Here is a 16129-nt window from a genome sequence, read left to right as displayed (position 1 = left end):
TGTACAATACAATATACAATACACGCTAGACTTCTAATGGTGTTATGTAATGGTTTACTACACTTAAAACCCCAAGGTACCTTTTTATTTTTGTTAAGTGTACTATTCTTAATTGTTAGTAATTTCCTCCTAAAAGAATGTCAGCCAAAAATCTTAGCACAAGACTTCCAGTCAATGAGTCTATTTGGCTCAAATTTTAACACCCACCCTCTACCATCTCTAGAACGGATCTGAAATCCCATTTTCCCAAAGCCCATCCTCCTTCTCAAAAGCACCATCTCTATATAGTCATGTACACAAGAAAATATCCCAATTAAGTCATGTATATACACAGCAATACACAGGTTGTTGCCCCTTCATGGTTCTGCAAAAACAGTTAAAATATAGCAATTCTTACTGATTAATGTTGTTGAGCATCAAGCAAAAAGCTATGTTATGCAAAAAAACTTGTTCCATCATATTGATTGTTCTGATAGATCATCAGATAGTGGTTGACATTGACTGTGACACTAATAGTACTATGCATGACAAAAATGCACATTACTAAGCTTGGGCCATCAGCCATTAGTCTATATCCCATAGACTACCATTCCTTCAAATTTTCCCTATCTGTCTAAAAATGAAACCATATATACAAACCAGGTGATCATCATGGAACAAATCAATATCAACTTAACAGAGGCTTCTCTGCATCAAACTCACTTTCAAAGTCAACCCCAATTTCTGAGTAACCTTCCTTCCCTTTAGCCCATAGGAAGAAGTAGAGCCCAGTAAACATGAGGAGCATGCCAGCAAGGCTGCATCAATACAAATATATAAAATTTAATTCTAATATTTTCTGACATACTAAGCTGTAAGATTATTGAATATCAGAAGGGAAAGTACTATAGATCATTAAAGTACCTTCCAACATTGATGGAATCTCCTAAGGAGATAACTGAGAGAATGACTGAGCAAACTGTTCCAATGGGGCTAAACATGGACACCAAAACTGGCCCTCTTTTCTTCATTGCCCATCCATTGAAGCTCACACATGCTCCACTCACTGTACCTCCCTGTGCATTCATAAAAGGTTATTTTCTTTTTTCTTTCTCTTTTTTTAAGAATTTGGTCATTATATAGATTCGAATTTACAAACGCCCTTTCAGGCTTCTAGCTCTGGTGGTAGAACACTAGAACTCTTGATATCCTCACATTCAAGATAAAATTTTGACTCAAAAGAATTAGACAAAGGTGATGCTTACCAGTAGAGAATAGCCAATCAATTCTCGAGTACTCACAAGGGGCCAACCAGTTTCTATTTTGTGATCTTGAACAAATTGTACAGCTGCAGTTATAAACACACCTATCAAAGATGTTATGGCGCACAAGGAAACAGGTGCAGGAAAATCACCCAATGTTGTAGCCTGCCACACATGAACACAAAAAGTATTGATCAATGGATAAAATTCACGAATATATAACTAAAGAATATAAATAAAACGGGGGTAAAGTGTCATGTTAGATCTCGGGCATGTTACATTATCATATTAAATCTCCAGCATGAGTTCACATGATCAATGGCTCACATTCAAACCAACTAGCTATTAGTCTTGCATTATTCTCCCAGATATTGGTCTAGTGCTATTCACACCAACTAGCTACTCATCTAGAGCTATTCCTCCAGAACAATGACTCATATTCACACCATCTAGCTATTAGCCTAGTGCTATTCACCACCAACTAGCTATCGGTCTAGTGTTATTCACACCAACTAGCTTTTCGTCCAATACTATTCTTTAGTATGTTACGTTGTCATATTAGATCTCTAGCACAAGTTCTCCTGATCAATGGCTAATATTCACATCAACTAGTTATTGGTCTAGTGATGTTCTTGCAGATAAAAAAATAGTTCATATTTACAGTTTGACAACATAACATATTAGACGTACTATCTGATGCAACATTTTCATATAAAACCAAATATAATCAATTTTATTGAGACTTTGTATCGATCACCTGCAAGACAATGTTGCAGGACAAAACAAAGACGGCAGCCAGGAGATACAAGCAGCCAATAATTTTCTGGCTATCAAAGACAACGTCCGGAGCTTGAGCTTGAAGATGAGCCTCTCTTGATGTGGGACTGGCAGTGCTGTGCAATATGCTCATTGTGAGAGCACCTAACACGCACAACAATGTGCCTAGGATCTTCACTTTGCTGTACAGGCAACTAATTTTCAATCTCTCCAACCTGCATAAACCATTATAAGACTTTTAAGTTATGTTATGTTGAATCATTTTTATAAATGTTCCTTTTTTACAATATATTTTCGGTAAATACTTAGCTCCTTATATGTAAACAATCATTCATCCTTACAAATTAATTACAATTTGACACGCATTTATTTTTTTAGTATCAAATTACGATGGACTTGTAATATGATAAATCACTCCTTATATTACATAAGGAGCTGAGTATTGTTCTATTGTATCAACCAAAGAAGAATAGTTTGTCACTTCTTTCTCTCCATTAGTCCATTTTAAGGTATGTTTGGAAGTGTTTTTATAGAAAGTGTATTTGCTCGATAATGCTTTTTCAAAAGCACTCTAAAACAGATTGAATTAGATACCTGACGGTACATGCGATGATGAAAATAAGACCAGGAGCAAGGTTTGGCATGGCTGTTGCCATTGCTGGTGAAGTTAGCATGATACCCTTTAGAAATAGGGATTGGAACAAAGTTACCCTGCAATAAAAAAAAATAAAAAAAAATTAATATCTGATAAGTGTACATTTGTTGTTCGAACATGTGATACAAATTAATAATCTGGTAACATAATATACTGTGTTTGACTCTTTGATAAGAAACATGTGCAATTGATTAAAGATATTCTCTGCAATTCAAGTTTTGGCTTAGATCATTCCAAAAAGCATTTTGTGTGGGACCATAAAGAAAAGGCTTACATGTTCACAAAATTTTGATTGCAATCCTCATTTCTATTAAGTAAAAATCTATCCTTGTCCAACATATTGTACTAAATACATTAAAGAACTATCTAACTGTAATTTCAAAAAATTTAGGCATAGCTTTGCAGATAAATCATAAAACTAGTAAAATAAAGGGTTGCAAATCAAGAAAAAAACTTGATCAAGTAGTTCCACTATGATCAACTAATTAAGAACAAGTTGGATGATCTAGTGCATCATCAGTGATACTGACTGCGTGTAATTGCTGCCGTTGATAACTTGATACATTGACTTTGACTGTGTAATGAAGTAAGTGCATTTAACACGCATGCACATTCGCGGCAGCTCAAAGCCACATATGATCAATATTGCTTTATCTACCAATCAATGCTAGCTTTAGCTACCAATCAAACTAGCTAGAAGTAGACCATCCAGCTAATTTTAAAGTAGCAAGCTCTAATCTTTCGGATCAAAGAAAGAAACAATCTCTAAAGTAACATTAATTCAAAATGCTACTTTTAAGGGATATTTGGTAGGCAGGATAACACATGGGATTGGACAAATATAATCGAATCCCACGTTTGGCAGTTAAATCAAACTTTAGAACCAAAAAAGTTTGGAGTGGATTAAAAATAATCTACTCACTTATTTTTTTAGAATGGGTTATCCCAACAAAAAGGTTGAGATAACTTGAATTCAGTATCAATTAAAACACAGGATATGAGACTTACAATTTGTAATTTGGAAACCGATCCTAAAATACATTACCCGATATCTAAATCCGAAAGTCACCCCACAATGTGATCTAATTTGATCCGAACTTTGCATACTTTTTAGTTTTTAATTATCCATTTCAGAAGATTCTTATCAAAGAAAAACAAACAAAAAACTTGAAGACTATTTACTCATTAATATATTTTAATTAAATAAATAGCAGGGCCGGTCCGAGGATTTAGGTGGCCCTAGGCGAGAAAAAAATTTGAGGCCCTTTGCCCATTCAATAACTAAAATTAATTGACCAAAAAATCAAAAAGTAATTTCTAACTTGATAACCATCAATTTAGTTAGAAAAATTAAAAAATGGAACTGATTTGAATTAATTGAGAATCATTAAGTACACAAAAGTTGGAGTCAGTTTTAAAGATAACTAATACATGTAGCAAGTTTCTATATTCCAAATTCCCTGCTAACAAACCTTTGTTACCAAATTAGAAAGCTTCTTTACTCCTTGATATTAACTATCGATATTAATTAAAGGAGGCAAAGTGTAAAGCAACTAAGTCCCTGTTTATATTCCAAATTTAATTATTTATTCATGCACTATTGTCTGCATAACAAGCTAATTATTAATAATATGTATTAGGATTCTCACACATGTAAGTCATTGTAGAGCAATCAGCCACAGTAAAGTAGTTCACCATGATATTAAAAAAAAATAATATAAAAACAAACACAAAACATGAAAAACTGAAAGGTTTTTTTTTTTTTTTTTTTAATTAAAGAAGCCTAGAAGTAGGAGGCCCTTTGGGTGGGTGGGCCCTAGGCGATCGCCCAGCTCGCCTACCCTCAGGGCCGGCCCTGATAAATAGATGAATATAATACTTTTAATAAACATTGAAATGATGGTAATCCAATGACTAACTAATTCTCAATCGATTTGACTTATTTTTTTATGATTAAATAAAATTTAAAAAATGAACGGTTTGCATCATTTGATCAAATAATTAGAAGATGAACCCTAACAAATATCATCCTTATTTTTTTTAAAAAGAGGGCCACTTTAGAATGGAAGTCTATAAATTATTGTTGTTAGATATTTTTCATGATTGGGACTTGGGAGGATTAAAAATTTGTTTATAATGGTTTGCCGGCCGACATTTCCAACACAACTTTGGAAACAAAATGAAAATGAAATGGAACAAGAATATGTAGTAAAAAACAGGTAAAAAAATCAAACTAAATCTAAATCTAAACATCAGATTGCATTACTCTATATATATGGGGCTTGTGGTTAAATTTAGAGCACAAGTTATTCTTCATTTTCCACTTTCTCGAGAAAAAAAAAATCAACACAATAAATAAAAAAGGAAAATATATATTCAAGGGTTTTCTCATGAATTATTGAATGGAGATGTAAAAAAATGGTATAAAAAAACAAAATATTTAAATTTGCATACCCTCCAAAGGCGATCAAAACCAACTGAATGGCCAACTTCAAGGTCAATTTCTTGGGCCATTGGCTCCTGCAACACAAACATATCCATGTTATGATTAACTAAAACATCAAAATTACTCTAGTCAGAAATTTACTTGAAGAATTAAGAAGAAAAAATATATAAAATATGTGGTATACATACCTTTCAAAATAAGCAGCAATGGGAGAGAGGATGATGAAGGTAGCAAAGGTAGAGAAGATAACAATGGTGAGAGGGTTAAGCCCCAGAGACATCAAATAGCTAAGCAACACAGAATTCCCTGCATACACAAATTGCATCCCAACCAACCCTCCTATGATTGTCGCGTCTTCAATCATCTCCTTCTTCATCACCATCATATTTCCCACCATCTCTCTAGCTATTTTCCTTCTCCTTTTCCTACTCCCCAAACAACCCAATATGACTTTCTTTTTTTCTTCTCTCCTATTTTTTTTTTGGTCGTACGTTACAATGACATAAATACTTGTACTTGTTGATGTTCCTTTTTCTCCTGGTTTTCCATCTTTTTGTGCTTTCTGTTGTTGTGGTTTGTGTCTGATTTTTCTTCTGCTTCGTCTGCCTGTTTTGGGTTTAATTGGTTAACCTCCTCATGAGCTAACATTCTTCATGGGGCTTGTAATTGTATTCTTGTATTCTACACCAGCCAGTCTTCTCCTCATTCTTCGCGTGAAAGCGAATCTCTTATGTCCTTTTTTTAGAGCAATTAAAAAATAAATAAGTGCTTCTTTTTTTAATGTTGGAATTAAGTGCTTCTATTAAATTAATCGTCTTTATCTCTCTTATGTTTAATAAGTGCCTAGATTTTTGCTTTTTTATGTTTTGTATTTTTACCATATCAGATCTCCTTTGCTAAATTCTCTCTTGAAGCACTTAGTGGAGCATCGCTTCCCACGTCCACGTGGCACCCACCCCCAAATAATATAAATTAAAAAAAAAAAATCTTTCAATTCACTATTGTAAACCGACACTTTGCTCACCACCTGTTGATAACAAGTTAGGTATTTCAAACTTTCAAGAGAATAACTTACCTGTCTAATAGGGACAGGTGTTATTTCATTTAGAGAGAGAGAGAGAGATAAAAAGAGGGAGAGAAAGAGAATGGGAGAGATAGAGAGAGAAAGGGAGGAGGGATAGCAGGTGGCATCCCAAGTAAGTTCTTCTCAACTTTTAATATACATGTTATTATCTTACTTATTAAATATAAATAAACTTACATTTCAATAAATAAATCACTATCACCAGATAAAACAAAAACCAGAGAGTAGGGAAAGTGAAACTGCAACCAAAGTGAATGCATGTTAAAGAATAATAGCAAATTAGTTAACGGGTAATGTTTCACTTGCTAATATCTAACGGAAATTAGACAATAAATTTAAACCAAATATTCAACAAAAAATTTACCTGATTTATCTCTTAATATTAAAATTCACATGCTTGCTAATAGTCTAATTTAAAAAAAAAAAAACAAAAATCAATGAAATATATATATAGAAGGAAGTGAGTCACAGTTTTTTAAATCGTCACGAATCTCTAAAATTTCAAGACCGACCTGACATAAAGATGTGGAGAAGTGGCTACTAGCTAGTAGAATTCTTTGAAGGTTTCACCCACACCTACCGACTAATAGCATATACAGCAAGCAATTGCAATCTGTAGGTTTTGACAAAAAAAAAAAAACTGCCATCTGTGGGTCATTCCATAATACAGGAATGTAATAAGCAACACAGTTTGACCTTCGTCGAGTCACTCGAGTGCCATCGGCCCTATTTTCAGAGCATAAGACACAGGTTTCCAGCTGCCCGACATAAGCTTCAATTTGAAAGGAGGTTTGGACTTTGGAGCCTCCAATAATAAAAAAAGGACAGAAACAAAGAAAAAAAAGGCATATATATTCTCACTTTTAATCTTGTCTAAGCTTAATCACAATTTTCGAACCTTTGTCTATATCCAGTTACTTAAAGCATCTCCAGCAATGCTAGCTTCCTATTTTTTTAGCTAACTTTAGTTCAAAAAAAAAAAAAACTCAATATTATTTTAGCTAACCACATTTGTTTTTTGAGAAATGGACTTTTCATTAAGCATTAATTAGAATTTAGAGGTCCACTTTTTAAGTGACTACTCCAACAATACTCTCTAATATAACTGGTCTTGAATATTTCATTACTTATTTAATTATGAAAATGACTTAATGCACTTAAAACTTTATAGAAAATAACTTAAGTATAGAGTATTTTATGTTTAGAAAATAGAAATGAGAGCCTCTCACTTCTAAAATGTAGAGAGCCAAAAAATGGTAGGCTAAATTGGAATTTAGAGCAGTTGCTGGAGTATATATTTTCTCAATATTTTTTCCAAATTAGCTAAGGAGCCAAGACATAGATTCTCTTATTAAAGAAGAATCAAGTATGGGTTTTGGAGTTTGGGGCATGGTGTTCGGAGCATGGTTTGGTGCTCAAGATCCAGGATCGACAACCTATTGTATGAATTTGAGGCTTAAGATTTGAGGTTTTGATCCGGATTGCCTTGGGTTCAAATTTCATAATTCGAGAATCAAGACTTGAGGTTTGATACTTATGACCGTTAGTTTTAAATTCTAAATTCAACCAATTAGTTAGTTTAGTGATATTTCTCTTCTCAATGTTGAAAAAGTCTCAAGTTTAAATCTTTACTCCCATAAATAAAAATAAAAATAAAAAAAATTTCCAAACTCGGTGAATATTTGTAAGGATAGAATAAGCATTCCTAATCTAGAACTTTGGAAGCCCATTCCATGAGAATTAGCCATTGCATTCTAAAGTTCAACCGAATGAACCAAACGCCAACTAATGTTTTTAATCCAGATTTCCAAGTTGTAGAACAATTATTTGAGATTACTTTCCAAGTTAATAATATATTGATTTGGACAAAATGGTGCACAATGTCTTATATTACTGCAAGCTAAGTTGGACTTCGACCATAAAACTGTTTTATGGGCATTGAAACCTAAAGGTGGACATAATGTTAGATTGGTATATCTGTTAAGCGATGCAAAGGTCTCTCTTGAAGAGAATCCAAAAGCAGAACCATCCACTGTGTACAAAACATATCAGCACAAATATCCGCACTCATACAAATAGCAATGATGCTAGTACAATTCCCCAAACTGAAACCCTTGACTGTGACTCATGGTCCAGTGTCATTTTTGCCCTTGCCCAAGGTGGCTCCAGAACTGAGCAGGCCTTATTTGAGGCTTGTCAAATTCTTAACTCTGGTACCAAACCAAATGGGTATTCATTGGTTCACCTGGTCCGAGCTTCAGCCAACCTGGGATGGGATTTCTGTGGACTTCAGCTTCATAGCTACATTTTACAATCTGGGTTTTGCTCTAATATCTTTGTCTCCACTGCCCTGATCAATTTTTATGCTGGAATTGCCTCATTGAGCAATGCAGACAAAGTGTTTGCTGAAATTCCTAATCCAAGTGTAGTCTCTTGGAATTCTTTGATTTCTGGATACGTGCATTCTGGGCAGTTCCGTAAAGCGTTAGGTTTGTTTCTTCAGCTGGAAAGGTCTGAAATTTCCGCAGACTCATATTCGTTGACCGCGGCTTTAGGTGCTTGTGGTCAACTGAGCTTTCTGCAGCTAGGCAAGTCAATTCACTCCAAGATTGTGCAACTCGGTGTGCAAAATAGCATTGTTGTTTCAAATTGCTTGATTGACATGTATGGGAAATGTGGGTTTCTTGAGGAGGCAATCCTTGTGTTTAATAACATGACAGAAAAGGATACTATTTCCTGGAACTCAGTAATAGCAGCAAGTGCTAGAAACCAAAGTTTAGAACAAGCATTCAGTTTTTTGCAGCAGATGGATAACCCTGATATAATCTCATATAATGAACTGATAAATGGCTTTTCTCGGTTTGGAGACATAGAAGATGCTATTAAAATTCTATCAAGTATGCCAAATCCAAATTCATCGTCCTGGAATTCGATAATTACAGGATACGTAAACAGGGATCGGGCACGAGAAGCTTTGGATTTCTTCTGCAAAATGCACTTAGAGGATGTAGAAATGGATCAGTTCACATTTTCAAGCATTATAAGTGGAGTTGCAGGTCTTTCAGCTTTAACATGGGGAATGCTGATTCATTGTTGCACCATAAAATGTGGTTTGGTTACATCTACTGTTGTGGGGAGTGCTTTGATTGACATGTACTTCAAATGTGGGCAAGTAAAAAATGCTGAAACCATTTTTCAATCACTTCCAGAGAAGAATTTGGTGACATGGAATGCAATGATCTCCGGCTTTGCCCGTAATGGCAATTCTTCAAGAGTGATGCTCCTTTTTGAGCAGATAAAATTGGAGAGAGATGTAAAGCCGGATGAGATCACATTTCTTAATGTTATATCTGCATGTTCACACAATCAAATCCCATTGGAGATCACACTTCAGTACTTCGAATCCATGACCAAAGATTTTGGGATTGAACCAACTGTTGAGCACTGCTGTTCTATGATTCGGCTAATGGGACAGAGAGGGGAGGTGTGGAGGGCAGAGAAGATGATATACCAGCTGGGTTTTGGGGCATGTGGATCAGTTTGGAGGGCTTTGCTTGCTGCTTGTGGAGACTGCGGAGGTTTGATAGTTGCCAAGAATGCAGCTGCAAAGGTGATAGTATTAGAAGGTGAAGATGATTTTGTATATGTTATGATGTCTAACATATATGCACACTATGAAAAGTGGGAAGATGTCAGGGTAGTCAGGAAGCTGATGAAGGAGAAGGGAATGAGAAAGGAAGCTGGTTATAGTTGGATTGAAATGGAAAATTTTATCCCAAATTCCCTGCTGGGATTATGATATTAATTTCAAAACTTGTCAAAAAAAGAGACAGGAGAAGGGAACTGGAGATCTTGCTGCTACATTTAAATGGCAGCAAATAATGAGTCTATGATCCTAGTGTTACAGTGAAGTGTGAAAGGGGATAATTTTAGCAAAAGAATTTATACTATATTCATTGTCGCAGTTGAGGATGCGACATTCACTTTGTTTCAATTAAGAATCTCAAACTTTTTATTTGGTTCAATCAAGGACAGTAAAAAATACCAATTTTGAGGGACAAAAACGTCTCTTTGCCTATAAAATAATTATAAAAAATAAAATTAATGAAAACCATTAATTTCTTTTTTTAACAACCATGAAAACCTTTATAGAAGAGAAAAAAATGTGTATACAATAATAAATGTAGATCTCAATAATCTTCATGAGTTATTTTTTTCTTTAACATTTGAAAGCTAAATCCTTACGACAACACGTATAAAACTAAATTAGAAACAAAGGAAAAGGAAAAGGAATAGCCACTATATATTTGGCGACTTACTATCAAGTCTTAAAATCAATATCATCACTCTTTGTTAGCTCAATCCCCACTAAATTTTCTTCTCTTTATTCGCTGTTTGAATTTCTTCTCTTCTACATCAATTATGGGTCTTTTGTTTGAGTCTGAAACTATGATCAACAACAACAATAACAACAAGAATAGCAGCAACATTCCCATGTTGTTCTTGTTAGGAGAATTTTCTAAGGAATCAAAGCATGCATGGTTTAACCCTGTAAACCACGTACTCCTTCAACTGTATCAAATTGACTGAACTTGAGTGTCAAACGGAGTGTCTTGCATCGAGGTTCGGTTGGTTGCTGATCATGTCGCGTGCAACCTCCTCCCTCTTCTTCTTCAATCCATCCACTCATCAAAGAATCAATCTCGAGCTCCCATATACCTTGACACTGTTGTGAGTGCTGCTACGTTTTCTGCACCTCCCACTGGTACTGATTGCACTGCTTTCGCCATCAGGACGCCTAGTTTCTCTGGCAGAATCCGTATTGACACTTTGCTTGTGGGAAAAAATACTTGGGGTACTCGTCATGTTTATGTGGTAGCTGGGTCCAAAATTCTCTAGGAGTGTTCAGGCCATTTATAACAATGAATGTCTCTACTGTGTGGACTCACATAGACAAATTGCCACTTTTGATGTTAAATCTGGGACGTTCAATATCCATCTTGGTAAAGGTTTTGTGATGGTATGTACTCCTTACTTAGTGGAATTCAATGGAGAAATATTTGCAGCAAAGAAGAGATCTTTTACTCATAAACTTAACAGACTCAAACTTGAAGATGGAAAGTATGAGTGGGAGGAAGTGGACTTGGCCTACTTGGGTGATGCCGCACTATTTCTTGGTCCCTATAGTTCTTGTGCTATCTCTAGTTTGAGTAATATTATTGGGATGGAGAAAAGAAGGTTTTTGTGGCCGATCCTAGACCTCAATCTAAGTGTGCTATATACGACAAAGGCTAAATGACACTTTTGTCCCTGTATTTTTACGAAACTTTTACTTTGGTCATGTACCTTTTTTTTTAGCGAGTTATGGTCATGTACTTTCTATATGATAACAATTAAGTCTAAATAGTTAACATCGTTTAAATTGTTGACCGAAAATCTGATGTGGAAGCACATGAGTGACATCTCGAATCTTTTAGTCCACCTAAATGCCTATTTAAGTCTCTACTCGTCATTTAACATATTCAGTTTGACGTTGAAACTTTTTATTTTTTCTTATTGATTGCGTATAAGGGCATTTATGGTCTTATATAGACATCCAAGTGGAGTAAGATGTCTGAAATGTCACTCACGTGCAATGTACGTCGAATTTTCCATCATCAATTTAAACAAAATTAACGATTTAGACTTAATTGCTATCGTATTGAAAATACAGGACTGAAATTGCCAAAATTAAAATAACAGGACCAAAGTGAAAATTTCATGAAAGTACAGAGACTAAAAGTGTCATTTGGCCTTACGACAATGAAGAATTTAGTCGTGTCATTGCTGACGTTGGATCATTTAGCTGGTGGTATACACCAATTTGGATTTAAACCAATTTCTTTTTTGGGTTTTTTTAGCCCAATGTTTTTTATTTTTGCTACAAATTAAGAATTTGTTTATTGTTTTTATAAACAATGAAGAAAGATAAAAATTAGGAAATTACTATGTTATCGGAATACTCTTGTTAACCAAAAAAATGGATGTGTTTCTTTGGAATCAATGCATATAATTTAATTATAAATATTCGATTGAGTGACATTAAGAAGCAATATATTATTATTTTAATAGCCCTATTAAGCTCCCAAAAAGAAAATTTATTGTACATGCATCAATTGTGATTTTCTCATTTTATGTGAAGCAGCGTTTTTCCAAATGATATTCAGGTTGTGAATATGATACAAGGCCTTTTTTTTTAGGTCCGACATACAAGACCTTTTCGATGATATCTTTAATACTGTCAAAGATTTGTGTTGTGTATAAATTATGGTTGCAAGGTTCGTGTGACAAATCCCTTGCAATGTGAGACGGATTTAGTAAAAGATTTGTTCCAATACTGTGGTACAATTAGCCTAGACAATCTTATAGGTATTTGCCATGATATTCTAGATATAGTCAAAATAAAACATTCAAATTCATGAAATCAAATATCTATTATAATTTATGTCGAACAATATCGGAATGCGACCTTGGACTGCCCGCATTGCGATTTAACAATGTATAAATAATTAGTATTGAACAAGCCAACTTAACTATTATTTCTCCAGCACAAATATCCTGTATTGCAGGAAGAATCAAATTTAGCGTCGGTTCTTTGAAAGGGTTTGAATAAATAAAACTACAAAATCTGTGCTTTGCCATTCTTGTGAAGGTAACTTCTTGTCATGGTGGCAGCCTGCTACGAATCACCTAGGAACTGACAGACCAAGCTCTGGATCATCAAAGAATACAAAGACTCAAATTAGGAACACATAAAGTGAAACCCTCTGTAAAAGTGGAGAACAATGCAGACAGAGACAGTGGCATTTCATTAATCAAAAGGTTCAACAAAAACTGCTCAAGAAATGTGGTTCTGTGGACATTTTAAGATGTTCTATAGAAATACTAGGCTCAATTTCCCAGCATTCATCAAACTTGCTTTCAGAAGACATTACAAATGACTAGGATTGTACGTCCAATAATATTCAGAAGAGATTAAGTAGTTTTCCACAATGTTTTAAGTCAGACACAATGAGCATAGATGGCAGGGCCCACCTCCATATACAGCATACATGTCTCACGTACCATCAATTGCATCTGGGAAAAGGAGCAGCTATGTTATCAAAGCATTCTTATTTATTTAGAAATACTATATAAGTTCAAAATATTTAAGCCAAAATGCTTGTGCTTGAAATTTTATCTAGTTTTCTCCTTAAATCATATCATCTTGCCATATCAGCATTAAACTTAGCCAAGTAGTTATAAGGTTGAACTTTTAAGATACTAATGTGGAGACGTAAAACATTGCTAGTATATGAAGGCTCTAGACAATGGATTTACTAAAAATGTTTCAACATGCCCACTTTAGACTCGATAGATATTGACAATATAAAGCGGATGGAGGAATAGCAATGCTAATATGGCGAGAAGATGATCAATCAAGTGTACTACAGCCTAATGAAACTTCACATCATAATACCATCCTATATTACTTGGTAGACATTCCTAATCTGCAATTTATAAAAATAAAAGGATCAAAGTGAATGTGGATGCGCATAACGTAGACACCAAAGCGTGGCAAGTGCCAATACAATCAACAAAATTGACAAATCAAGCGATAGACGGAATAGAAGTCTCTAAACTAACATAGTTAAACATTTTTAAGGTTTTTGAGGGGAAACTCATAGCTTCATACTTGATAATGATGCAGCAGGCCATAATTAGCAGGTCCAGTTTATTTCTTTCAAGCATATGGATATTATGTGCCTGCAGGAACCAAATATCCCAGTCAGATAATATACCCTATCAGAATCACTTCAACCCCGATTTTCATTGCCTTAAATTGTCTCAATTCGCAAAACTACTACCTCATTGAATAGCCAGGACACATCCAATAAGCTAAGCTCTACCAAAGAACAAAAAAAAAAAAGACCTAAGCGTGCTCATAGGTTCATATACACGACAACCTACCATCTCTGAAAGTGTAACAGGGAGCTGCTATAAGCTAAACTTACTATTACAAGAGGGTGCTAAAAAACCATAACTATGTGGGCACTAAGAAATTAGTCAATCCAATTTGTTCATTCAAAAATGCAACAGCAACGAGGAGACGAAGTCAAAATTCAAAGAGAACCCAAGTAAGCAAACACCAAATAATGAAATGGGATTGAAGCAATTAGAATTATGGTGGAAGCAAAAGCGACTCACAGAAAAGAAAGCAAAAGTTTGAGAGATTTTTGAGATTAGAGGCCGGGAGAGGTGCGGCAGAGAGTACCCTGTGAGAGCGCTCGGCAACTCCTTGATGTGGTGCTCAGGGAGGAGGTCATTCTCGCCGCCGCCACCGCGCTGTGGAGTGGCAGTAGTGATTGCACGCATCCCAGTGCTCCCGAAGACCTGCCCCAATCAAAACCCAAAAGTTAGAATCACTTTTAAAATTAAAAGGAAAAACAAAGAGCAATAGAGAGAGAGAGAGAGAGAGAGACCTGGAGATAGAGAAACGGCGGAGAGGGGCGGAGGAGGGAGTGGAGGTAGGGAGGCGTGAAGTGGGAGATTTAGGGGCGTTGGATCTGATGGCGGATCTGATGGACGAGAGGGAGGCTCTGTTGGCGAATTGCCTGCAGGCTGAAGCCATTACAGGGATTTGGGGGTGGAGAAATGAGACGAATAAGCTGATGAGATCTGAATGGTGGTTGGATTGGATTCAAAGGGTTTAGGGTTTTAGCAGCAGCACTGCAGCACCAGCTCTGTCTGTGATCGATGTGCACAGTGCACCTTAATTCTCTATTGCTATTGCTTTGGGCTTGGGCTACATCTGTTGGGCTTAGGTTTGATCAACTTCACTAGTGCATTACAAACTGAGCAACTTTAAATCTAAACTATTGTTCTTCAATCCGCCTAAAAATTAATGAAACTACACTTTATCTTATTCTTTTTTATTTTCCTTAAAACTCTAAAGAAACTAAAAATCATGAAAATTGGTGACCGATCGGTTATATTGGTTATTAGTGGTCACCAGGTGTGAATTCAGGTTTTCAACATAGGGTAGACTGGGATAGGCAGGAGTGAGCTATGTTGGGGTGGACTTAAGTTAAAATCACCTAAAAAATAAAAATTGCATAAGCTAAAGCCTAAGCAGCCCTTGTTAAAGATTCTCCCCTAGTGTTCATCCTGGCCAACCATGGTATCATGATTCATGGCTGATGGCTAGCAGCTAGGACTGATGCTTAGGAATGGGTGCTTAACCAAAGGGAGGGCGAAGGCGAGACAGATAGGAAGTGGGAAGGGTCAAGTGTGAAGGGGAGTAATTTGCGGTAAAAAAAAAAAAAAAAAGATAAATGTCATTTTGCTTCCTAGATTATTGCACTTGTATCAATTTGCTCCTTAGACTTTTAATTTGAAAAATTAAGTTACTTGACTTTTTAATTTTGTCAATTGAGGTAATTTGATCAATTTACTTGCTTTCTATCGAAAGCTCCGTGTACACAAAGTCAAAATGCTCATTACGAATGATCCTTATTAAGGAAATTAAAAATGGTAGTCATGTACTCATCACTTATATTAATTTACCTAGAAAATTGATGCAATTACTTCAATTGGCAAAATTGAAAAGTCAAAATACTTTAATTTTCCAAATTGAAAGTATGAGGAGCAACTTGATACAAGTGCAATAGTCTAGGAAGTAAAATGACATTTATCTTAAAAAAATATATATCATGTATGATATGCACGACAAGCAATATAGTGAACAACTATTTTCAGACGAGATTACGAAATCCCGCCTTATGGGTCTAACTTCCTTGAAAACTAGTTTGTAAGAAGAAGATTGCTCAAGACTTATACACTATACACCCTAATTATATCCTACCAATATAAGATATTTAACACCTGCGAAGTAGGATCCATAATCA

General features: G+C 35.3%; 3 protein-coding genes and 1 pseudogene across 10 annotated transcripts; 2 read left to right on the top strand and 2 right to left on the bottom strand.

Annotated features, from left to right (window-relative positions):
• Window positions 1-433: 433 nt before the first annotated feature.
• Window positions 434-5763, bottom strand: UMAMIT7 (Nodulin MtN21 /EamA-like transporter family protein). The gene is made up of 7 exons (XM_086227458.1): window positions 5308-5763; window positions 5128-5193; window positions 2613-2729; window positions 1999-2233; window positions 1245-1406; window positions 904-1055; window positions 434-797 (listed from the first exon to the last, which is right to left on the bottom strand). Exons 1-7 carry the CDS (start codon window positions 5514-5516, stop codon window positions 668-670), a joined length of 1071 nt encoding a protein of 356 aa, XP_086083584.1. The 5' UTR covers window positions 5517-5763; the 3' UTR covers window positions 434-667.
• Window positions 5764-8164: 2401 nt separating this feature from the next.
• On the top strand, window positions 8165-10186 carry LOC147273767 (Pentatricopeptide repeat (PPR) superfamily protein). Its single transcript, XM_086227457.1, has one exon. It carries the CDS (start codon window positions 8191-8193, stop codon window positions 10000-10002), a length of 1812 nt encoding a protein of 603 aa, XP_086083583.1. The 5' UTR covers window positions 8165-8190; the 3' UTR covers window positions 10003-10186.
• Window positions 10187-10313: 127 nt separating this feature from the next.
• Window positions 10314-11893, top strand: LOC147273766 (F-box protein At4g00893-like; annotated as a pseudogene).
• Window positions 11894-12657: 764 nt separating this feature from the next.
• LOC147273765 (protein NONRESPONDING TO OXYLIPINS 2, mitochondrial) lies at window positions 12658-14987 on the bottom strand. Of its 8 annotated transcripts, none has more exons than XR_015124269.1 (5): window positions 14705-14987; window positions 14430-14615; window positions 13918-13988; window positions 13278-13319; window positions 12658-12954 (listed from the first exon to the last, which is right to left on the bottom strand). XR_015124269.1 is itself a non-coding variant. In XM_086257378.1 (4 exons), exons 1-3 carry the CDS (start codon window positions 14851-14853, stop codon window positions 13300-13302), a joined length of 288 nt encoding a protein of 95 aa, XP_086113504.1. In that variant the 5' UTR covers window positions 14854-14987; the 3' UTR covers window positions 12658-12954; window positions 13278-13299. The 8 variants fall into 8 exon arrangements, 3 of the variants coding, with proteins under 3 accessions (XP_086113504.1, XP_086113501.1, XP_086113503.1); XR_015124272.1 differs by having other exon boundaries at window positions 14497-14615; window positions 14705-14986; XR_015124268.1 differs by lacking the exon at window positions 13278-13319.
• Window positions 14988-16129: the final 1142 nt, after the last annotated feature.

Source organism: Dryas octopetala, chromosome 9 (assembly GCF_963921425.1).
Source record: "Dryas octopetala chromosome 9, drDryOcto1.1, whole genome shotgun sequence".
NCBI classification, from domain to species: domain Eukaryota; kingdom Viridiplantae; phylum Streptophyta; class Magnoliopsida; order Rosales; family Rosaceae; genus Dryas; species Dryas octopetala.
Note: the sequence above shows the minus strand (reverse complement) of the source record. Positions and strands in the feature narration are given on the sequence as shown.